The following is a 25,980-nucleotide window of genomic DNA, read 5'->3' on the forward strand; positions in this document are numbered from 1 at the left end:
TCCTTTAAAAAATCAACCGTAAACTAATAACAGCTCCTCAGCGTTACTCTACGTCATTTGATAGTACAAACACTTATGGTTAGACTTTATAACATAAATAGTTATTATCTCCATAAGAATAAAACAATAATGATTAGGGATGTGAAAATTGTCTAAATTCTCATGAGTGTTAATCCAAAAGCAAAATATATTTTGCAGCTTTGATAGAGGACAGACATATCTGCTTACAGAGATCACTAAAAATGATTGTGCTCCTTGCTCACGAATACTTTTGAATTTTCAAAATATAGAGAAATAATTAATAAGAGCAATAATTTCACTTTTCAGATTTGAACAACAACAAATTTTCCACACTAAAAAAGTGGTTAAGATACACAGCCCTATGTACATAATAGGTTGGGGAAAAATCCCTCATTTTAATTGAATAAATATTTGTATTACAATTTGTGTATTAAATATTAAATCACGTGTCTCTCACAAAATTGGACTAATTTCAGTATAATCAATAATAAATAGGTTATAATTGGGAGTGTTATGCCATGCCCCCCACAAATAAATATCTGAGGCTGGGCTTATCAAAGGGGCAAAGAGAAATATTTTATATTTTCAATCCTTCTTTCGAGTGACTACTCTAAGGTTCATATGGGCCATTTGGTAGAAGAATGAAATATGTTGGCTCATGAAGAAGTATGTTGGCTCATAAAGAAAGTCTTGGAACTTGGTGTAATACAATGAATGCCTTGATCTTCTTCTCAACGTGCTCAATTAAACATTATAATTAATAAATAAGCGAAAACAGCAGTAGACAATAATGTATTTTATGCCTAAGTTTGTAGAAATTAAAAGAGGAGGCACTGCGCTGTCCTCTTGAATGAATACACAAGATGTATGTAATTTATCAAGGTTGCGTGATTATTTTCTTTCCTTTGAAAGGCTGCACCGATTAGGAATCGAAGGAAAGAGAGAGAAAAGGAGAAAAGAGAAGAGAAAAAAAGGAGAAGAGCCCTCTGGACATGAAATAATTGGTATAAATAATATGAAGGTCATTGATAGAAAATACATAATATAAAATTATTTTATGCATTAGAGAATGTTTACATTTATCTATTTTTATATTATGTTATTACTCATCTGACGACTTTACCGCGTGAGAAAAACGTAATTAAATTAGAAATATCCATCAATGAAATAAACATAATTCTTTTTGAAGTCTGTCGAGAAAATGATATTATTATATTATATCCCTCCTCAATATTAAAATAAATAATGAATACTATCCGAGAAAAAAAAACATGGAATTGCTTCATAGTAGATATACTTTCATTAATAACATACTTTACTTCTAATAACAATAATTATAATCATGCATGTTGTATTAACTAAATAATTTCTACAGAATTTTGAATCACTTCATTGATTTTATTAGATTTTCTAAATCTTGGAATTTAGCATCAAGTCTGTGAACGACTTGATTCAAATGCTCAATAATGGGTTGAGCAGTACTGTCAGCAATCTCAGAGTAGTAAGGATCATTGCATAATGGCTTCATACATTCCGTTCGACGGATTTCATTCTCTAGAACTTCAGATCGATGCAAACAATTCGAACCATCGAGGGTTTCTTGCTTTACAACATTCATAGCTTCTTTACGGAAACAGCCTAGTTTGTGGATCGTTCGAATTCCTCTTATGGTTTTATATTCTGAGATACAGGACCTTGTTCCATAGCAGTCTATGATGTCGAGCTCACTTTCCATTCGTCCTTATTCATAGGGTTTTATACAAAATAAAAGCATCATTTTAGATTTGTTCCCTTGTAATTCATAAACTATAATTGTTACAGCCTGAGGAGTGCATTGGGATCTTTTCCAATTACAAGTACAGTAGAATCCTCGAACTCGACGCTGATATGCTCTGGAAGTTGCCTAGAGAAGTGATGATGCTGCCGAGTTACAAATCATTTTTTCCTACAAGAAAGGAGTCCGTTCTCAACCATCAAGTATCATGAAAAAATTCCACATTATTTTATTTTTATTTTTTCGTACATCCACAAAAATCTCCTAAAAAAGCTTAGACCACACCCTTGCAGTTGGGCATGAGCGTTGTTTGCTTATATTAGTTTGATGACAAAGCAATAGAGAGTAGTACCATCTTGCGGCAAAAAATAACTCTTCAAATGATAATATTTTTGTTATGAAAGATCTACTAACACAGAGGGCATTGTGAAAATAATTTTTAGCAATTGTCATTTTTTTAACAACAACCTAAAGACTGTTACACTACTACCTTGTGGATGAAATATTGCACAACTGTATTTTGTTAACTAAAGTCCCGTGAGTCGAGTCAGATTCCATAGGTTTGTTCCAGCTCCTAAAAAAATTGTCTTGCCATTTTGAGTATAAATCCGAGCATATGGAGTACTGATACGGTCAAGTTCTAGGATTCTACTGCATGCAAATCCGTACGGATTTGCAGTGTGCTAAAAAGAAAAACCAATATCATTACATTTGTTTCAGGGACAGATCCCCCCCCCGATAATTTTGAAAACATTTATATTTGTCAAATTGCTCATAGAATTATTACTTTAAATTTGTTTTTAAAAATATTAACACTGGCACATTCTTAAAAAATAATTTACTGTTAAATTTTTCAAAAAAGTTTTTTATCGTTTATCATTTATCACTATATTAAAAATTTGATTTGTTTAATTTGCAATTTATAAACAAAAATAATTAAAATTGTCTACACTTTTTCAAAAGGGCCCGTCCTTAATTAAAAATTCTGTTAACGTCACTGGGTACGTTTGCAATTTATAAGAAATTATGCTAAAATAATGCTTTTGTTTTATACGTGTTGGGTTAAAAATATCGATTGTAATCTGTGCTAAGTTTGTCTTAAGAGAATAACATTTGGCCTCAGTTGCAGGTATACAATTAGAGCTCTGTAAGAGATACGCATTATCTTTTACGAAATCCATGAGGATTGCACAATTCATTTCTCTGAAATGCATATTCATTAGTTATGGTATTTGAAAATAATCTACTTTTGTCTCCATACTTACATGCTATTGTTTGCGCTATCAAAGTGTTTGAATCGAATCATAACATCCTTTTTAGTAGGAGAAAATCTCCATCCCGCGTACTTAACAGAAATCCTCTTAAATAAAAATAAAGATTACTTCACAAATTGCTTATACATATATGTGGCCCGTCAACAAAAAAAAAAGCTGGAATGATACTTCCAAAAATTGAGGGTGGGTTACGGTTGCAAAAAATTATCCTAATTATATATCAACAAACTATTCTTATTAACCCTTAGCGTGTATCACAACTTGTACTTAAAGACTCTAAAATTGATGGTTGCAATAAAAAAATTATAAATTTACAAATCTCATTTGAAAAGGCATATCGGGGCCTATATAAGTCTCTTTAATCAAATAAAGGTTCTAAACTAAAGCTAAAATTCTTTGGTAAATTAACTCATCCCACAAATTTGAATGTAAAGGGCTATAATTGACTAAAATGTCTCTTTGAAATATTGGCATGTTTGCAGTATCGCTGTAACCATATGAGGAATGGGCCACACTTGTACAAAATGTATCCAACAATTACAATATTAAAAAAATCTATCCAACAATTACAATATAAAAAAAATATCGTGTCTAAAAAACTTTAAATGTCATAATTTTCGAGAAAAAATAATCCATTTCCTTTTTTTAAAAGTTTTATATCTCTTCTAAAAAAACTATTTTGCAAATTTGACATTTATAAAAAAAAATGTTCTGTCAGAAAAGACAAATGCTCCATAAACCCTCCCCCCTCACCACCAAAAATCATCATCATCATTCGGTCGCCGCCGATGACGTGACCATTACATAATTTAGGATCGCACTTGTAAATATTTTCCAGTGCCGATGCCTGTATGTAGTGTTGTGTCAGCACTTATTTATTCGGTCTAGTCTTAGGACCTGTCCCATCAGTCCTTGGGACCGGTCCTTCAGACAATCAGTATTCGATCTGATTAAAAAAAAAGAAGAGACAAATTTAAGTTACGGCATCAATGACCAAACTTTATAAGTTACTTGTACTGATTTGCAGATCTGAATTGAAGGACTGAACTAGACCGGACTGGACCGAGACTCAACTGGACGGAGCTCCAGTATTTAGTCAAAACAAGGACTGTTATAACATTAATTAAAAAAAAAAGATTAGGATTTTCTCATTTTCTTAATTTTTGTTCAACATTGTTTTTATGTTGACGCATCACGATAAATCTTTAAGTGGATAGTATTATCATACTATGTAGGAGTAGGTACATATGAAGAGTACATTGGAATTATATCAAATTGCATTGAATTTACCGTCTTAGAAAGAGTCTATAATTTGTCATTGAGAGAATAAATCGATTATTATCAACAAACTATGTACATAGAAACATTACAAGGACTTCCCTTATCCGATTTGAACAGAGGATGAGGTAAGGATATTACGTCATCAATAATACGGATTATTTCAACATGGAATGGATTATGTAGATCCTAAATATAGATTAATCATATTCATAACATCATAGCACTTACCGAATTCGTTTCATTCTCTCCAAACTTTTCCCGAACAAACTTCCAAACAAGTGGCATGTAAAGAACAGTTTCATTTGTAATATCTTGATAGGATTCAATAGACACAAGAAGAAGCTTACTTCCTTCCCTATTGGATCCAGGAACAAAAGGAAAGTCAATGGACTCTAGGGGATGCGTATGGTGTTCACGAATTGCAGGAAATGTGCCAGACCCGCTTTGGATTGCTTGTAATCCATTAGAATGGAAGGAGAAGCAGAATATCCAAAAAAGTGACAAGTAATAATATTGCATTTATTATTTGTTTCAATGAAGAATGATTGGGAATAAATGGATGAGTGAGTGTTTTAAATGTCAAAATGAGATAAAACTCAAAATTGTATCCCATACTTCATTTAGCATATTGTATGTGTAGATATTTTTTTTGAAAGAGACGTAGCCAAGCAAATCCCTCATGAGTGACTTGACATACATACATTATACTCAAAAACAGTATGATGTATGCATCTGAATTTCGTAAATTAAAGATAACAAAAATGACTGATGAAAACTCAACCTTCATTTGCATCCTTTCAAATCAAAATTAATGATATGTTGGAGTCTAGGATGTGCCAATCAATTCCACATAGATACACAATCTATTGAACTTAATGATTTGTAGCATCCCTGTTTTATCAAAGACTAATAGGAATACCCTGCATTACTTGAGTTATGAGGCATCGATTAACAGACTAAAAGAGATACAAAGTTTGCTTTAAAAATAACGGATTGTTTTTTCAATTTTGATTTTCTCCTAAACAAATAATACAATTTTAATAAAAACCAGTGCCAAATGAATGCTGAATAAAAAAAAGTTATTAAGCAATATAATCGCTTTTGGTCTCAAAAACAGCCTCGACTACAGCTAGGAAACGGAAGCAGTTCTTGGCATATTCCGGAATTCCTCCCGAATCCTGGACATCAGCTCAGATTTTATATTACATGAGGATCTGTTTGTATGCCACTAAACTGCATCCCACACAAAGAAGTCCACGGGGTTTAGGTCCAATGAGCTTGGAGGCCAAACACTGGATACATCAAAGTCAAAAAAAAAAAATGACGTTCAGGTAAACGGTTCTTTTTTGCAGTGTGGCATGCAGCAGAGTCAAAATCAGCTCCAAACTCTTCCAGTTTTTCCTGAGTCTCCAGACGAAGGACCATTCAGGCTTAATAAATTTTCAAATTATCTATTGTCTCGTACAGCACGGACCGCATCAAGGACATTTTGTCAATTCTACTATTTTGGAATATATAAGTACTTCATTGATTGATGCTATTTTTTTTAATTTGACGCCTAACTCTTTGGCTAACGGCATAACAACATCCTACCTGCACATGTGCAGTTGTGAGAGGCCCTCAAAGTTTGTTTTTAAGCAACAATTGCTCGCTGTATACAGTGATGTAAATAAAAACTATATCCCCGTGTTTGCAAAATAATAATATTACTTTCTGTTGGTAGTCTGGTTATTCTAGTGGAACGCTATTTTTAGGGATGTAAAAACGGTATAAATCCTTGTGAGTTTAAGAAAAAGAAAAGTATATTTTAACAACTTTGACCTACGACATACCTGCTGACAGAGATACAAACTATAAATAAACTATAGTGCTCCTTGCTCGTTAATACGTTTTAAATTTCAAAAGAGGAAGAAATAATTAATAAGAACATTGTGCAGGCCTTATATTGTACTTTTACTTTTTTTATAAATGTTTGCTCACGAGAATTTCGTAGATTTCCCATCCTTCGTCATTATTTACATTTTCTGACATACATTTACATTAAGCTTTTCCTGTCATATCATTCCTCAACTTACAACCAATAACAAAACGGAAATATCTTTAAAAAACATAGTAGGGAGCGCTCTAAAGATAATCCCCTTTTTTTTCCTTCTTTTTTTTTTTTAATATTTCGCGCTGAGCTTTAACTATACACGTTCATTTGTTATTATTTTTTTATGTTCTCCCCTTTTCTTTTCTAATGTGACTGGCTGAGCTTTATTACACACACTCGTTAAACAGACGTTGCTTTATTAATATAGATAACTTTCCTCCTATTTGTTCAACATCTACAGCTTCAGCTAGGGATAAATTTTGATTTGTTATCTTAGATCCCCGTCAATTATTTTTCAATTTAAAATGGCATAAAAGACTCTGTTAAAGTAAGTTTTTTTAATGGTTCTGGGCAGAAAAGGTATTTGTGCAGAGAAAAAATATAAGCACAAAACGGGTCAGTCTAAATGTAGATATTAGTATTGACTGTTTTATCTATCGGGGTACTAACACATTTAAAACGATACTATAATACATGGACTGGAAAGTCCCGAGCTTTAATTCATTCATTTTCTGTTGGTACTAACCCTCAAATGACAGCTGTCAAGATTTCATGACAATTTGTTCCTCAGTTTCTGAGTTACTATTCGAAAAAAATACCATTCAAGCTAAGTCATGGCTTGAAAAGTGTTATGTTAAAAAAATTGTTTTTTTTTCATTGTTAGTCGAAAATATACCAACAAATATCAAAATTTTGGTATCGGAACCGGTACAAAAATATGGGTTCTATACCTGTATTTTTAAGCAATAATTCATTACATTTGTAATGAACCGGAATTGCAACATCACTTTATCATACAGAAAATAACACACCAATGACGTAACTTTAAAAAACTTTTTGAGCCATCTAACCCTAACAATATTACCAAAAATAATTATTGAGGTTTAGAATTTTGAAAAAAAAATGATCAAATTTCTTAGCCTAGCTCCATTCTAATGAAAAAACCTGTGGGAACTCCTGTAAGTGCATGTAAATTTATCTTGATTAAACTTTGTCTTATGTCTTTGGTTGAAAAGTACCGAAATACTGCTTCGAAATTATTGGTGTATCATGATAAAAATAATATAATATTAATCAATTGAAGAGATTACCACCTTGATTATTTTTAGCAGAAAAATGATGTCTCGATGCAAATTCAATATCAAATGCATTTTCTCAGAGAAGCAGTCTCACACTACAGGGTATGTTTATTTCGAGATTAGATTTAAGATATTTATATATGTACTAGGCATATGCACATTCTACATTATACACATCTCTCTGTACATATACATATTTGTATGTAGTGTCAGTCCAGAGATTATTTCTATGGGAACTCATGTTTATCAGTGCACATAACTAGCTTCCAATATTTACAGCAACTCATTTAACATGCTGAAATACTGTCTTCAAGAGAGTTTGAAGGAATATAAATATATATGTTGAGCAGAGCTTTGTTTTTGAATTTTTTTGAAAAGAAATTTGAAAAGCTAATTTTTTATGGAAAATTGTTCAAATATTAAATTTTTTGGAAAAAATTTCAAAAATCCCCAGCAATACAGAAAAAATTAGATTTTTGAAAAAAATTTAAAATATTAAATTTTTGTGGAAAAAAAGATCAAAAGTACAGAGGTTTTGACAAACAGTTTCAAAAATCCCAAAATATTCACACAAATTAATTTTTGTGAGAAAAATTTCAAAAATCCACAGCAATTCAGAAAAAATTATATTTTTTCGAAAATAATTTTAAATATCAAATTTTTTGGGAAAAAAAATCCAAAAATCCATAGCCATTCACAAAAAAAGAATTTTTTCGAAAAGAATTTAAGAAATTAAATTTCATGGAAAATAATTTCTAAAAATCCATAGCTGTTCAGACAAAAGTATATGTTTTGGAAAAATTTCAAAATCCATGGTAATTTATAGAAAATTACATTTTTTGAAAAATTAAATTTCTAATAATAATTTTTTTGAAAAATTAAATTTCTAATAATAATTTTTTTGAAAATTAAATTTCTAATAATAATTTTTTGAAAAATTAAATTTCTAATAATAATTTTTTTGAAAAACTAAATTTCTAATAATAATTTTTTTTGGAAAAAAAATCCAATGCCATTCATAGAAAATTAAATTGAACAAACAAAATAATATTCAATTAAAAAAAAAATATTTAAATAATTAAACTTTTTGAAAATAAATTTCAAATATTTAATTTCTTGTTGAAAAATTTCAAAAATATAAATATTTACAGAAAATTAATTTTTTTTGTAGAAAATAAATGAAAAATAACATTAAAAAAGAGGGGGGTATACATAAAAAAAAGCATGCCTGGGCCTCTTCTTAGAACTGCAAAAACAACGACCGTTACTAGGTAGATGGTGATTTACCTGGTTTACTCATATCTGTAGCGTCCAGTTCCCACAATTAGTAAAACCTATATTATAAAATCCAAAGCCCCTTTTTTCTTCGTATTTCAAACGGTCAATCTAATTTTTAAAACTCTCAAAGGTAATATATTTTACAGGATATCATATATTTTTTTAACATGGTGATTTATAAGCATCCAATATTCACTACTCATGAACTGGTTCATTTACGTTTTTTGAAAAACGATTCCCATGTAAGGCACTTTTCTCCGTTTAGCGGTTCGCAAACTGCTTCGGACTCACGATCCGTGACATCATCATTATTCCCTACTTCTACAATGAAAATAAATTAACAAGAAAAACTAGAATCCTTGCAAAAATTCATATAATTCTTTGAAGGAGAATCATATAATGAATATCCTATTATTTGTAATGTGGGATGTACTATGAAATGAATAGAAAATTATCATAATTCATGTATTCCTAGAATGAGTTGCTCAATGAATTAAGCCTTCAACTCAATATCAAACAATATGTCATTATAGTTATCTATTGTTTGATTGAATTACATATATATCTATAGAATAAATCATTGACCAATTGATACAATAAGATTCCCATAGAAGGTATTGAATCTCTCAATTTGATAGACGTAGGTATCAGTACAATCAATAATATGTATAATGTAATAAATAGATATAAAAACTTGTCATTAAGTGTAATGGACTTTTTAATATGCTGTACGTACGTAACGTCATATTGGCATATCTTAATTGGAAAATACGCTTAATAAATCCTTTTTGCAATCATGCACATCACCCACGCAATAGATTAATTTTCTTCTATATATCCCAGCCATGATAATAATATAATGAAAGGTCATTCGGAGCTTTATATTTTGGGAAGGGCTTAGTTTTGGGATTTTTTTCAAAAAAAAATACATAACTGTGAAATTTTTAATTGAAAAAAAATTCAAATATAAAATTTTTTTGACCAAAATTGAATTTTTTGTAAATAGTTGTGGATTTTTGAAAAAAAATTTCAAAAAATTTTATACTTGAAATTTCATTTTTGAATTTTTTTCTATCAAAATTTTTTTTTTTTATATGTATGAATTTAAAAAAAGTTGTGAATAGCTGTGGATTTTTTAAATTTTTATGAACAGCTGTGGATTTTTGAATATTTCTGTGAATTGCTGCTTATTTTTTTTTTTTTTTTTAATCCTTAAGTATAGGTTTAGGGGATGGAAAAAACAAATTTATTTAGTTATTTTTTATAAATAATATTAAACGAATTTATAATGTGTTATTATTCATCATGAAGTTTGAACACAATACCGACAATTTTCCTCCATGGTAATCTTCCAAGGAAAATTTTCCATGTGGCAGTTTTCATAGTACCGTTTCAATGGTATCACCTCCTTACATTTATTATATCTCCAAACCTTTTCATGCAAACAGACCATACTTAAAATCAGTTGGTAGTTAGCCAATTATTCCCACCTATAAAATTATTGAAAAATAATTGTTGGAAATTGTTCATAGCTGCTTAACAAGAACTCATTCGGATTCAACTAACACAGAACATGGATGACGAGAGAAGAATGCTGAAAAATCGACTATTGATAAATAAATACAATCTAAATTTTTGTGTTCGGGAAATAACACTGTAATATATTTACTAAGATGTTTCAGTATTATAGATTTTATTTCGAATAATTTTATTTATACATATTAAGACAAACTCGATAATCCTCTTCATAATTCCCTTTTTTTAATTTGTATTTAATATATAAACGTTCTCCCTGTTTTGTTTTTTTAATTTTTTTTAGTGCATTTTCGAATTTACACTCCATACTTTTAAAAAAACTTTTGAGACACAGGGAATCGATCTTACTTTATGAAAAAAATCAGCTTTTTAGCAAAAAACAAACTTCCCCTCCAGAGCCCAGGAATCGGGTCTGATCAGAATAAAACCTAGTCTTAGGTACGTAACTCAGAATTCTGAACAACTTTTATTTACTAATATGTCTAAGGGCTGTATCTGTCTCGGGTTGAGAAATAAATACGCTGGTTGTGCGTTTTTAGTAGATACATACATCTACTATAATGTTATATTCAAGGATGGGCGCGTTTGGTCAAATAAATTACTTTTTTGAGATTAGAAATGGAAAACAGTTCTTGCGCGTTCTCTTTCTTTTTCCTTATTTTTTTATTCATTATTTATTAATAATTCTTGTGCAACATCTCTCTCTAATAAAAACTACATATTGCCGCTTACCTTGGTACAGTATTGAATATAATTAACTTTATTAGTCAAGTGCCTTAAAAAAGTTCCCCTCAATTGCAATTCATTGGATCTTCATCTATCCATTTTCCTTCGGATTTCATATTTTCTCTTTGGATATCCTAGCCACACGCCTTTTGATCCTCTCTTCAGGTACTGTTCAAGGGATCTCGTCTCTATGTGCCTCACTCGGTGGATCACATCTCCTTTCATGGAAGGATCATTCATTATATACCTTCCCATCAAAGTCTGTGATAGTTACTCCTGACATCGTGAATCATTGCCTCTATACTTAAAATATATAAATTCTTCCAAATCTTCTAGGGAACAATCGTATACTGCTATAACAACTAATGAGTGCCATAAAAGCAGAGAATAATCCACTGAAAGCACAAGTGAGGAACAGAAAGAGTTCTCATCCTCCATCCACTGCTCCTTCATTGAAATTCAGAAGTTATTTTGTTCTTAAGTCAACTCTGTTTCGTCTCATACTCTAAGAAAAATATTTCATTTATAAGAGTCATTCAGTTTCCTTGATGTATATAACGCTGAAATAACTTATCTCAATCACAATTCCATTTGTTAGGTATAATCTATCTGGCTAATTACTTATATAACATGGACCCTTGATTTCTTTATTACTTGTGTGCCTCTTTTGTCATTGGAAAACGAGTAGAAGATAATTATAGACTCCTAAAGATAATTTGCCTCTTTTTTCTTGATAGTTTTGTCAACATTCCCAATGTATATTATATTCTCCTAATAAGTATATTTATTTCTGTATAAAAATGAGGATAAGGTAGTTAGACAATTATGGAGTTATTTTTGGATAATTATTTAAAAGTCTTCACATCTTAAAAACGGTAATTGGGAAATTCTCCCCGATAACTTTTTGCCCTATTATATATATATATATACTAGGGCACAAATTTATACTTGAGGTTATTTTATTTTCTTGCCCAAAAAGGATTTTTTCTTCACTTGAAAACCTTAGTAAAATTTTTTTTACTAGGAATAACTTGAAAAGTGTGTATTTTAATATAATTTGGATTTAAAGCATTCAAATTAAATGAATGTTGTTTCTTACTATGATTAATTCGAACTTTTCCTTTTACTGGTGTACTTTAGCTGAGAAAAAAGAGGAATAAAGAATATGTCGTCTTCCTGTCTGTTAGAGGCCCTTCCCGAGTGCCTTAGCATCAGATAACTTCTTGTAGATTAGATAAGACTTTATGGTATAATGTTTAATTAATTTTTTTATATTGTTTTCCCCTCTTTTCTCTCATCCACAGTACAACGTTAATAAAAAAAGTCGGTTCGAACTCATTAAAAAAGATGCAACATTCATGATAGACAAATTTTAAATATATTAAAATTAAATTAAATGCCCACATTTTTCGCTAATGAATGTAATAATGCATTCAAAATGACTTCAAGTGGAGGGAGACTCATTTTAAACCTTAAATTGTATTTGAGAAGATATATTTTGCCATAATATATGCAAGAGCGAAAGATCCCAGGGTGAAAATTCCTGGAGTGAAACATTCTAGAGCCCTCGAAAATAGCTAATTCTTAGTATACCAATCAATGATCAAAACAATAATATGGGGGAAAGAAGCAGAGACATCGACAGCTGATAACAAAATAGACTATATATTTTTGTGTTAGCGGGGTAACGCCGTGTGGGGGAGAAGAGAAACGACAGCTGACAACAAAATAGACTATATATTTTTGTGTAAGCGGGGTAACGCCGTGTGGGGGAGAAGAGAAACGACAGCTGACAAAAATGTTTGTACATTTTTGTATATGTGTGAAATCATCAAACTTAGCCAATAGCCCGACAAATATTGAGACTGAGTGATCCTTATATAGGTGGGTAAACGAGCATATCTTTGAGTGTATCAATGAATCTTTGGGAAACACATTTTACAAGGTTCAATAATAATAGATATTGTATGAATATAGGATATGTTGCAATCGGAATTGCTATTTTTACGGACATCGTTAAACAAATACTGCATTTAAGGTTTTTGATTACAAATATTTTGTTATGCTCTAAAATTTAAACAAATATTTTGAAAAAAGTATCATAGTATTATATCGTGACGAAGCAAAGTCCTGATATCAATATTTTATTACCTCACATTAAAATGTTACAATAATTCACTCTATATTTATATTTTAATTTTTTGAAATAAAATGGCTTTATTCTATTTACAGATTAAATAAAAATCATTGTGGCCTCCTATGGACTCTTTTGACACGGAACTATAAAATATTTGAGCATGTTCTTTTATTTTTCTAATTTGCTAAATGCGAACAATATATCTATGTATTATGAATATTTTTAAATAATGATGAATATATTTGTAAATCTATAAACTATTCTCGAAATCAATCCTCATCTGTTCCAGGGTATTCAAGGCCTCTTTTACATTCTTCTCGACGATCCTTGCACTTTTTCGCATATCACTACTGCAAAAAGATTAAAAATATACCGTTAATAATGTCTATCGAATAAAGTTATGTACAAGGGTGGTCTGAAAAGTTTCCTACTTAATAAAGACATTTCCTCTTATTTTTTTATTTAATTTTTCAACATAGTCTCATTGTAACTCTGCACACTTCCCCCACAGGTGTTTTCAACACTGTAACCCGTCCAAATATTACTCGCCGTTTTTTTCTGCCAAATAATTGTTTATGAGACATTTTATTGTTTTGGGTTCAATTAATCCTATTATTTAGTCTAGTGTTGAGACTTGGTCCGATCGTGGATCTTAATTTAGTAGTTCTCAAATTGTGAATCATTTTTTTCAGACTGATTTTCTATCTTAATTCAGTTATACACAATATATGAAACGATTAAGGCTTCATATGACGTCATTGTACAGGGGTATCCGCAGGGAGGGGCTGGAGGGACCCCCTAATAAATATATATTTTTTTTGTAATTTCAAAAAAAAAAAATATATATATATATATATAAAATCTCAATATGGAAAACATATGACTTCATCAACAATTCATCTATAGAATTGTCCAGACCAGGAGAGAGAAAAATTTTCTGTGAAACTTTCACATTGAGGAATTGATAATTTTTAAAGAGCTGTAATTAGAAAATATTATTTTTAATGTTATAAGAATTAAAATATATAATTTGTAATAAAGTGAAGATAGAATATTTGTGGTGTGTCAACATAAAAGCAATTGATTTCCCCCGAATCATAAATAACTACTACATATTTGTGTTAGTTGTCAATTTTCTACTTTTCTTGCCTTTTATTAGTGTTCTAAACGTTGATTGGTTTTAAGCACGAATTAGCTATTGTTATGTTTTTGTGAACCATTTCCGGTTATAAATGAAAAATAGTCCTACAATTGGGGGAAATTGAGTTATTTTCTGCACTTTTTTCTTTCCACAAGAAAGAAACCGAAAAAAGACCCAAATTTAGTTTGTAGTTGAGCCCTTCTGGGCCAATTCTTTCCAACACTGAATTTGAATTAGCTCTTCTTAAACTGTGAACAATTCCCAACAATTATTGATTAAACATTCCAAACAATCAATTCCTATAACACTGATAAAAGGAAAAAGCAGAAAAACTGACAACTGACAATAAGTGCAGAGTAGATTTTTTTTAGTGAGACGGATATGTTGAAAGATACAATTAAATTGCATTGTGTTTGAGTGATGTACACATATGTATCTAAAGCTAATTAAATGTAGAAACTTCACTTGCAACACGTTTGTGTTGTAAATCTGAACAATGTTTTTTTGGGTTTTTTTTTTCAAAAACTGTTATCATTAATTTTTCATTCTTGAAGAGAGAACATATAAGTATTAAGTGTAACCACGAGTATGTATGGTCACTGCTCAAGAATGACGGAGAGTAAACAGTGGATTGTTTAAGAAATTATAAGTGTTAATCCCTCTTGGAATTAGATTAAAATTGAAGATCAACAACAGAAGTAATTCCTGCTTATATTCTTGATTGATACAGAGAAGAAACCGCCAAGCACAGCTAAGATGCTCTCCTCCAAAACATTTTTCAAACTGTCATGTTTACCATGCTATTTTTTTCATACCAAAACGGTTTATTATAGGTAATTCGGTCATTTAAAAAAGTTTGGTCCGGACTGGTCTTTAGGAAAAATACGATTTAGATCGGTACCAAAGAACAATTAAGTCTGGATCGGTCTAGACCGATTCTATAGATTAATTTTTGATGATGTCAGCAGAGTTTCTAAAAAGTGAACATCTACCTACACTGACTTCATATGAAGATAAGTGTGTTGAATAAATTATATTTGTACAACTCAAACATTAAGAGAGGGTAGACAAATCGATCCACGATTTTATAACGATACAATTTCAGTTTATAGACTGAGATGACGGTCTGGACCGAAATATCGGTCCAAATCGGTTGAGAAAAAATCACTTCAGACTAAACTGGGAAAATCAGTCTTGGGCTGAGTATCAACACTTATATTTACATATACCTTAGCAACTTCCACAAAAATAAGTACCCGATATATTCTCTATGCATGTAATTACTCACTCACTCTGATAAGGAATGATGTACATAGAAACGAGTTGCGACGGGGGAAGGACTATAGTTTATGTATTTGACACAATTGCTTATCAGTATGATGAATATATGGTACTTGTCAGTTCATTTTTTTTTTTTTATTATGAAATCTGTCTATCTAAAACATACGCTTATATAATTACCTAAGTATGTGAAGAACCTCCTGGTAGCAATAATTGGAATCAAAAAAAGTATTGAAAACCTGTTTTTCACTCAAACCAAGTTCTTCTCTACATTCAATTCGATTCATTAGTTCGCGGGAAACTAATAATTGGAATGCATTCCCCAATTTAAGCAAGAGCTTACCTATAGCATGATTTAGAATTTAAGCATTATATATTTATTTTAATAACAGGATATCTTACCTCGGGAAACAGTTATTCCCGGAATGAGAATTTCTGCAACCGCCATTAACTCCTTGCCCAATTTCACTTTCTCTATTAGATCCCCAATCGTGGAAGACTCATTCTCTCTACCCAAACAATGGAATATTTTTGCTTTGCAACTGATCATGAGAAAGTGATGAGGATGCAGAACAAATTGATTGGATATCAAAAAGTTTCGCAATTCTGGGGTTTGATATGCATTTTCTAACTGATCCTTAGAGCTGAGACACAATGATCTAACAAAATCCGAAGAAAAAGTCGACGAACAAACGGCACATTGCCATTCAGTGTCTTCATCTAAAGGATTAGAACTAAGTACTGGGCTATTTAACTTATCACAGGTAGGACAGAGTATTGCACTTGAAAAACTTCCGCACTCTGTTGAGTCCATGCACCTTTAAAAATATAGAGTAGGAAGAACATATGCGTTGATGGAACAAATTTATGAGATCCCTTACCTTATACAGTAACAGTCAATGAGATAATCCTCTAAAAAAGTGCGACGTTCCTCAGTGCCTAGGAAGATAACGTCTTTTTGAAGGTAGCAGCGTGTTAACTTTGTTCCAGCCTTAATTGGCAAGCATGCAATGACAGAGACACCAAAGTTGTCTGGATGGAAAACGAGACGTGTGTTTTCAAAGCAGGAATGACTAATCAGCCCAGCAGTGAGGTAAAGAGCGGGAAATTTTTTGACTATAGGCTCATCTATCAATAAATGTGTAAAACTTATAAAATAGTCAGTAACAATAAAGGAACACGATAACTATATTTTTAAACCTACCAAAATTAGTATTGATATTTCAATACTTTTCTTACTAAAAATATTAAACAAAAAGTCCTTTAAGCACAATTCACATGCACTTACATGTATGTCCACATGATTTTTATTTGGGATGGTGAGAGGATATTAGCTCAGAGATTTGATAAATTTCAATTATTTTAGATAAGAAAGTTGGGGCTTAGATTATAGGTGGGACCATTTTGTATGACGTAATGGGTATACAAGTACCGGTTCCTATATCAATTTAATATAGTACCGTTTCAAATGCATCAGTACTCCGGTACAACTTTACACAGAGTGGGGATTTTAAATCCGGAAAATTTAAGGATAATGCATATCACAATTTATTTCCAAAAATTAATTAATCAATTCGGAAATTTTTTGGTCTTTCATGTAGGGGTACATATGTAGCGAAGTCAATAACTCAAACCAACCACCTCCAGCTTTAACCACAGCCTCCAATCTGACACAGGCCTTCGTGAGGAATCCTTTTCCATGTTGATGACCACCTCGAGAATGGAAACCCACAAGGAGTCAACAGCGTACACGTTTATTGGAGTATCTCTTCGTAACATCAGCACATAGTTGTCCATGGGCTTCAGACCTGACGAGGCCACATTTCCTTTGCCCTTTTGCTTCAAGAAGTTTGGAGTGCGTGTTTTGCTCACAGAAGGATCACGAGTCTTCCTTGCAGGAGCTGCAAACCCACTAGACTCCTTGAAAGCCTTGGCAACATCGTCAACAGTTGATTTGAGTAGCTTACTCAGCTCAATAATCTCCGTGGGCGTACACCCGGTACAGAGGCACAAAATAATGGCCTCAGGGCGTTCGTATTTGGATGAAATCACAAGGATTTTGTATTTTTTCTTTTACAGTTTTGTCATCTAAATCTGATGAGCACACTTTCATAAAGGTTGTTAAGAGATTGAGGTCTAAACTTGTTCCGGATTTAAAATCCCCTACCTGTATTGTATTATCAGTTAACTAAATAATACTAATATAGATTTGTATATGTAATTCATCAATAAAACATTATAGAAACTTAATAACGAGTTTGATACGAAATAATATTTAAGCAAGTCTGAGTATACATAGATATGACTATTATTAAAAGCAAATAGACAAAGTATCAATGCAGGAAAACATAACTGGTAGGATACTATAGTATTTTTCTTCCATTATTTATTACAAAGCCATTTGAGAAGTCTAATTAATTTAATTATTTTAAAGCATTCTTTATTCTCAGTGGACCCCATTGGCAAATCTCTAAAACTCGTTTAATGAAATTATATTTTCGTGATGCATTCATTCCGATTGGATTTCCTCATATACACTATGTTCATCTATTTATAGTATTATTTAATTGCAGGTAGAACAAATAAAGTATGATCTTTATTTTGACTAACAAAAGTTAGAGACATGAAGTTAAAATAATAATTGTATAATAATTTCCCAACCTTATAATCATAATTATATATTATTGCATTATATATAATATTCCTTTTAATTACCACATTTAACGTGTATCAAACAGCTTCGCACGATATCGAAAACTGTTTCAATCGTTTCATCATCCATTACATTTCCAATCCCACAGTCATCCCGTATAAATAGCAAAAGCTCATTCAGACTTGAATCTGATTCTTCTTCTTGATCACTTTGAATAAGGGTTTGAATTCCATGATGATCCTGTAAACACATGACGAATTTTATAAGAGGTTGAAAATATATAAGTTAAATGAAATTATTAAGGCATTTTAAAGATATTGGCTAATTTTTGAACAAATCCCTTTTGCATAACATTAACAGCCAACAAAAGAAAAAGATAATTCACAGATTCTCAAAAATCTATACAAATAAAGAAAAGTTTATCTCTTTGTATAAATCTATGTTTGGATGTTTGAAAAAAGGTATTTTTGATCTAAAAAAATTAAATTCAATCATTTTACGAAATCTTGCAGGCGTTTTGCATGTAGCATCGAGCGTGTATATAGTGTGCACTTGATATAGTGCTCCCCGATGTAGAGCGTATACATATTTTCGATCCAAGGAATAACAATGTAGTCGCATTTAATGAAGTTCCGCAGCCATTGAGCGTGCGTATAGGGTGCATTGTATATTGTGCTTCCTTATGTAAAGCATTTACATTTTTTAAAATAAGAACTAAGGATGTAGTCATATGAATGAAGTCTTGCAGACATTTTGGATTTAGCATCGAGCGTATATACAGGGTGCCTTATACTCATGTATATAATATACATACTTTTGATCTATTAAATAACGATTTAGTCATATTAATGAAGTCTTGCAGGCTTTTCTCATGTAAAATCGAGTGTGTATATAGGGTGCATTGTATATCATATACCTATACACTATAAAGAAAAAAAGGATGGAGTATAATTTACAGGAAGCACTGTATAATAATGCTCTCTGGTGTAAATCATAATTGATAAACATTTACAGAGTGGTGTAAAATATGAAATGCAGGTATGTAAAAATGAATGAAATGTCGTAGGCGTTTAGTTCAAGTTATGTTATAAAAGGAAGTACTTTATATAAAATTTTTAAAAAAATGACAGTGACTTTAGATAATATTTAGCAACAAGCTAAATTACTCCTTGAGTCATCAAGTTATATTTATTTTAAATTATCAAGCTGTCGTTACTATTTTTTTATTTTTTGAGGATAAAACGTTAAAGTATTGAGTAAGTATATGGTAGTGTCCTCATAAAAATCGGAGAATAAAACCGAGTATTTATTGAGGAGATATATTTTATATTATTAAAGCAAAATGTTTCTGTTCATGGCGCCTGTTAACTCTGAGCAATGTCCGTTACTTTCACTAGTCTACTCATAAACTTTAAAGATATCACAAGAAAGAAGCATTTCTACGGTTTCAAATCAATTTGAAACAAGATTAGGAAACAAAACTTTCAAATATTTGGATATTTATGTTTACCATTTGACAAATGACTAGTGAAGTATTGTTCGGAGCATATCTTAAATCAATATATATATATTCCTCGCAACCTCATACTTTAAATAGGAACTTTTATACTATTTCATTTCAAAAATAGAAATTACCCTAACTATTCACATAGGACATACGGTTGCTTGCCTTGTGAATAATGATATTATATGACTATGTTATGTATTATGTTGATGAATCATACCCTTGCACATTTCTTGGAATTTATTACACAGAGACTCCCAACTTATTAATTAATATTATTATGTGAAATGCACTTGACTTTAATAATACGACAAAGTCAACAAAATTGCTTTTTCAAAAGTTTATAAGGTTGGATATCTGATTATTTTATTATTATGTTATATACTAATTATGAACTAGGGTATAATTAGATTTGATGATTCTTGGAAAACTCGCCGTGGGAAAGTTATTCTTGAGGATTTATATCAAAAACTTTGAAAGTAGTGCTTACACTCAGTAAAAGTAAGAGACATTTTTAAGTTTACTGTATTAATGTCATATTTTATTGCTATTTAATTGTTTGGTTGTTCAATAGAGGTGTCACCCTGTAAATATTGTATATGTTATTATTCACAATTGTTGTTGTGTGAGTTCTAGGTTGGGACTGAAGACTGCAGTCCCGTCCAGTTCATTCTTACTTATCAGTCCTATAACTTAAAAAGTTCGATCCTTGATGACGTAACTCAACTTTTATTTCTTTTTTTTAATCAGTTCTACTACTGGTGCCGCCATGATCGGGTATGTAAACAAACCACTAATAAGCAATGTATTAGAGAGCGACGCTCAAAATTATTGAGCGGGAGGGCGCTCATCATTTTAGAAGAGCGATGAAATCGCTTTAATTTCGCTCCTTTATATAAGTTTGTATAAATAATTTTAAAGGTTGCAAAAATTGACGTTTATATTCCGAAATTACCTAGAAACTTATTTCCATGATGTATCTGTGACTCTCTGCTGTTTTTGGTTGGCAAGTTTGCCTCTCATGTAGCTGGTCACTTTAAGAAGACTCAGATTTCAGCTCCCCCATAGACACCACCAGCTCCTTCCTTTGTGGCGATAACAGTTGGAAGATAAATTTTTATTTTTTGTAAAGGAATTTCTCAAACAAAAATACGATTTTCTAATATTTTTAGATGCATATGGACATAAGATCTCAAAATTTTACGCAAGCACTGTTTTCAAAAACTTGAGATACTCAAGCTAATTATCAGGTTTAATTAGAGGATATTGCACGAAACTTAATAAACCCATCTTCCCTTCAGACAGTAGTTTTCAATGTGTTTGTGCCCGAGGCACACCAAAAAACAATTTTTAAAAAAATTGATACATCTATTCCAATAAAACCAATCTACAACTATACGAGCGAAAACATGAGCACCGCTCATTTTAAATTCAGCGAGAGAGCCCTCATTGTACTAAAAACAAGCGGGAGTGCGCTCAGGATTTCCTGAGTGGACTAATACTCTGGTAATCAGTTATCAACACTCGCTTGTTTATAAATAATAAGATTTTTAAAATACACAAATTTAACCTAATGACAAATTTTCTTCACGATGACTTTTAATAAGAGAAGATTTTTCGTATTACTTTAGGTTCTCGATAATTTTCAAATCCAATGTTTTTGTTATTTTACACTTTTTATAATTTGGCGACGGTTGTTTTCGTAAAGAAAAAAATATGAAGATACATTTAAGACATAATTTTTAAATAGAAATTATTAATAATTCTAAACATGGATTTACATATCACATAAGAGCATGCAACTTTAAGAAAAGGCAATGTTAAGGTGAAAAGGTTATGTTTTTTGAAGAATTTTATTTGAAATGAATGATGCCTCTATTAATCTCAAGAACACAACTTCTTGACAATATAATTGAAATTCCAACGTTTTTTTATTGCGGTGTTTAATCATATTCTAAAAATGTTCGCAAGTGTTTTTTAGTTCTTATTTTTTTATTTTTTAGTTTGTTCCCTTGTTTTGTTTTGATTTTCAGAAATTAGAGTATCAAAACTATATTTTGAAGTTCTGAATGGACTTATTTGAAGCATGAATAATGCATCTTTAATTTTCAAAAGAGCAAATAAATATTATGGATCTATTTTGTTTGTAACTTTAATCGGGCATGAGTGTTGTTTACTATATTTGTAAGTTAGAAAAAAAAGTGGCGCTATCTTGTGGGAAAATAGTACAACTACCTAATTGATAATATTATTTAATCTATACTTCATAGAGCAAGTTTGTCTTTATGAATGTGTGTTTGAATGAACAACAGTCATTTTTATTTTCAGAAATAACAATGTAGTCATATTGATGGAATTTTGTAGCTGTTTTGGATTTAGCATGGAACGTGTATAGCTAGTGCACCGTATATAGTACTTCCTGATCCACTATCATATTTAATTATGAAAATACAGTGTAGAATGGGCATGTTAAAAAAAGGAAACCGAAAATCAACATGGTAACCCTGACAATTTGAAGAATGTTTCGGAGGAGAGAAAGAATAATGTTCATGACGTTTCATTAGATTAGCTACAATCATCTGTGACAAGAAAGGAAGCAGTAAAGGATATAAACAAGGACAATTGCTAGAATTACTCCCATGTTGATCTTCAATTACATGTACTCTGAGTCCAACAAGGACTTACAATATTAACTCCGCAACAAATCCTCAGGATTACGCTCCATCTTTCATGAGCACACACGAATGTTCAATCATGTTTTGAATATAATGGAACCTGTTTAGGACAGGATGTTCACTACGCAGGAATTAAATAATAATGACAACTGCCAAGGAAAAGAACATTCCTTTTTAATATTAGCAATTACAAATTAACGGGGCAGCTAAAAAACACAACAGATTTACATCATTAATCATATTCATATTTTTTATCTAAGAAATGACAATGTAGTAATATTCATTAAATCTTGAAAGCGTTTGCATGTAGCTTCGAGCGTTAGTTGCTAAGGCTACAAAAGTACTCCAGGTTTATTAGTTGTAACGTCATATTATTTATTTCTCCAAACTTTTATTATTAATCTTTTGTTCTTGAGGAGATAAACTCCAGGTATGTATTGAGTAGCTACGTGTTAGTTTCCTCAGGGTATATTTTGTGAATAATACTGATGGTTTTTATGTAGTTAATTTCTATAGGGTTTAAGCAATGTGTAACCGCTAGTATTAAAATATAGATATTTTACTCACTAAGAGAGCGCTCTGAAAAATTATGTTGCGCCTCCAAGCTACAGATTGCCACATCACCTTGCTGATATATGTTGTTGTTTTTTTGGTTTGCTCATGCCGTATTTAATTTATTTTTTAAGGCAAAAATCAATCGATTTACGTTTTTAATTTCATACAACATATTTTTAAAAATGAAATATACTTGTACAAATTTTAATAGGTAGTCAAAGATCAAATTTACTATAAAAAATCAAAATCAACTTAATATTGTTGGGGAAATAAACTATTTGATAATATATTTCATCTAAAAGCAAAAAATCAATTGGACATACTTAGATGAATTAATTTGACTACCAAATATACGAAAAACTGAATTCATTATTCATCTTCAAATATAATCATTAACTCTTTTTCATAGGGTTCCTTGGAAATCCCAGTATTAAAAAGACATGTGTATTTTCTCGTTCACACACTTTTCAAAGTAAGTTCCTTATTTATATTCTATATCAAATATTTTTGTTTCATTTCCTAGAAAGTTTTTTAGATTATTGTTTGTTTTGGCCGTTTCTGGTCGAGGTTTTGTGAAAAAGAAATAGGGAGTATTCCTATAGTTGACCTTAGATCCTAACATTTAAAAAAGAAAGATCAAATCTATAACTAAGAATATACACAAGGAAATTAACTAATGACCACAAAACCTCTTAAAAAAGTACATATTTTTTAGCACAACCTTTTCATAGAATTTTATTTTTCATTTGAAATATGAACCTATATTTATTCGATAGGTTCATTATGCCGTATTTTGAAGTGTAATTCTGTGATTTTCTGAGCCAGGTATAGTATCAAAAAACTTATTGCAGTATTCTAATTACTTTCAGTTATTATAAATTTTATTTTACTTTATTAATATATTAATGAACTTACTTCGAGGCTGAGTAATTTTTCCCAAGCTTCCTTATCATTTAGCCGGAGTAGCAAACAACGCAAAACTAAAAGATGTTGAAAAGGCAGCATTTCATCATCAGGACGACCCACACAGGCTGCTAGACTCTGACATTCTGCCTTATGAATCGTACTTTGTCCACAGTCAAATGAGCAAAGTGGCCACCAACAGCCTGAACATACAGAGTCCTCTGTGCCCAATCGTTTTAAGCAGACAATGCAAGCATCATCCTCACTGCTACTAGGTGAGAATGCAATGGGTTTTTCAAAAAATATCACATCTCCAGGCATTAAATCACAGGTTGAGACCAAGTGTCTGAAAGAGAGAAAAAAAGTCATAAAATGTTGTTTGTTTTATTTAAAATATATTATTTAGGGAACTAAACTATAATTATAAAGCCTGATGAATAGACTTGGGATTTTTTTTTTTTTTTGACAAAATTAGCAAAAAACGAACGCTAAAATTTTGAAAAATGAGCACCATAAATATGAAATTGAGCAATTTGTATTAAAAGAAAAATACAGCTTAATAAGAATAGTATAAAGTAATTAATTTTGTTTAATATTTATTATAATTCACTCATAAATTTTGCTATATTATATCGACAAATCGAGATTTTAAAAAGATTTTATTTCCTTTAATTTTTGTCTTCGATCGGTATTGGTAGTTTTAAACATACTAAAAGAAGCCCACATTAGTAGTTGAAGGAAATTTGAAGTTGGCGATATCTTTATGTGTCTTGTATGAGTGAAGCATCTCATCATAACCACCATGGATAGTGCGTACAACTATTGCATAAATGGAGGATGAGGATTTGGCAATTTGCCTCAAATTTATTTTTCATATCTTGTCAAATTCAATGGGGATTATTAAACAATCAATTTTGCACCAAATTTATCATTCCTCTAGTTGGATATTGTTGGAACCTAGATCCCTCACATATCCGACTATGAAGTCATAAACCAGATTTCATCATATACGTATTTTACCTCCAGATGAGAGCCTAATAAAGGAGGGGTTTTGCAGGCATATTTTCCCTCGAAAAATATCATCAAGTGCTGTTGTGTAATCTAACTGGAACACTAACTTTTTACATTCATTTTATACCAGTTTAGAAAAATAAGTTTATATTCTGTTGAAAAAATCACTCATTTATTAGATTCAAATAGTCAAATGTATATATATTCCTAAAATAATAGTTCAAGTCAAATCTGTCGTACTTCAGTTTTAAAAAGAGTGCATAACGACATTTTAAATTGAGAAAAACCCAGGCGGAAAAATGAGGTCACAAAAAGTTTAATTTAAAAAGTCTGTTTTCAAGGAATTGTTTAGTTTTCACAAGTACATATATCATATATTCACTCTCAGGAGAGGAACATTTTAAAAAGGGAACAAGAAGAGCCTTGTCCACTCTATTATAGATTATAGTTTTACAGGAGTAAAGACTAAAACCATATAATTATACAGAGTTTATAATATTAGCATTGTTTATGGACGTTGTAATACTTGAAAAAAAAGAAAAATTAAGACACACAAACAGAAAAAACTGATTCAGACTTTTTATTTGTTCTCGTTGCGCAAAGTAATTTTCTTTCTTTGAATTATTTTTTTTGTTTTAATTATAATAAGAAACTGTCATATTTGACATATTATTCCAAGAACAAGGTCAAAGTTTTCTGAATACACACTACAGGAAAGTACTACCTGAAACCAAGAGTACATATAACTAAAACAACGAGATATAAAAATAAGGGACGCCATTGTTTTTTTTCGCTCAGTTGTTTCTACTTCTTATTGATTACCAAAAATAAAATAAATGTATAGAATTTGAATAACCAAATCAAATAGATGTAATTCTTTGCATCAGTCTGTCGTTAATGCTCAATTTGACTCGTTCAAAAAATAATATGTGTATACAGCAATACCTTGAGGTACGAGTGCTCCAACATAATATGGTATTTTTTTTTAGATAACATGGTGGATTACGAACAAAAATTTGTATTGATATACAAACTGGTCGAGAGTTGACAACGAGACGC

At 30.8% G+C, this 25,980-nt stretch overlaps 2 protein-coding genes and 1 long non-coding RNA gene across 3 annotated transcripts in view; 1 reads left to right on the forward strand and 2 right to left on the reverse strand.

Moving 5' to 3' along the window:
* Positions 1–1,298: 1,298 nt before the first annotated feature.
* On the reverse strand, positions 1,299–4,947 carry LOC121118318 (uncharacterized). The gene is made up of 4 exons (XM_040712896.2): positions 4,579–4,947; positions 3,061–3,155; positions 2,850–2,998; positions 1,299–1,761 (listed from the first exon to the last, which is right to left on the reverse strand). Exons 1-4 carry the CDS (start codon positions 4,867–4,869, stop codon positions 1,406–1,408), a joined length of 891 nt encoding a protein of 296 aa, XP_040568830.1. The 5' UTR covers positions 4,870–4,947; the 3' UTR covers positions 1,299–1,405.
* An 8,402-nt stretch (positions 4,948–13,349) lies between these two features.
* Positions 13,350–25,980, reverse strand: part of LOC121117781 (SET domain-containing protein SmydA-8) — a 48,001-nt gene continuing 35,370 nt past the window's right edge. Inside the window, exons 3-8 of the mRNA XM_040712274.2 lie at positions 23,923–24,256; positions 18,336–18,513; positions 16,502–16,748; positions 16,023–16,438; positions 15,801–15,963; positions 13,350–13,548 (exon numbers count right to left, since the gene is read on the reverse strand). Of these exons, the coding sequence (XP_040568208.1) occupies positions 13,449–13,548; positions 15,801–15,963; positions 16,023–16,438; positions 16,502–16,748; positions 18,336–18,513; positions 23,923–24,256 (1,438 nt within the window). The 3' untranslated portion in view covers positions 13,350–13,448. The remainder of the gene's footprint in view (positions 13,549–15,800; positions 15,964–16,022; positions 16,439–16,501; positions 16,749–18,335; positions 18,514–23,922; positions 24,257–25,980) is intronic.
* On the forward strand, positions 20,428–24,081 carry LOC139905508 (uncharacterized). Its single transcript, XR_011780331.1, has 3 exons — positions 20,428–20,554; positions 23,417–23,479; positions 23,949–24,081. It is a non-coding gene; the product is annotated as an uncharacterized lncRNA (long non-coding RNA).

The sequence above is a fragment of the Lepeophtheirus salmonis genome, chromosome 5 (assembly GCF_016086655.4).
Source record: "Lepeophtheirus salmonis chromosome 5, UVic_Lsal_1.4, whole genome shotgun sequence".
Lineage (NCBI taxonomy): Eukaryota > Metazoa > Arthropoda > Copepoda > Siphonostomatoida > Caligidae > Lepeophtheirus > Lepeophtheirus salmonis.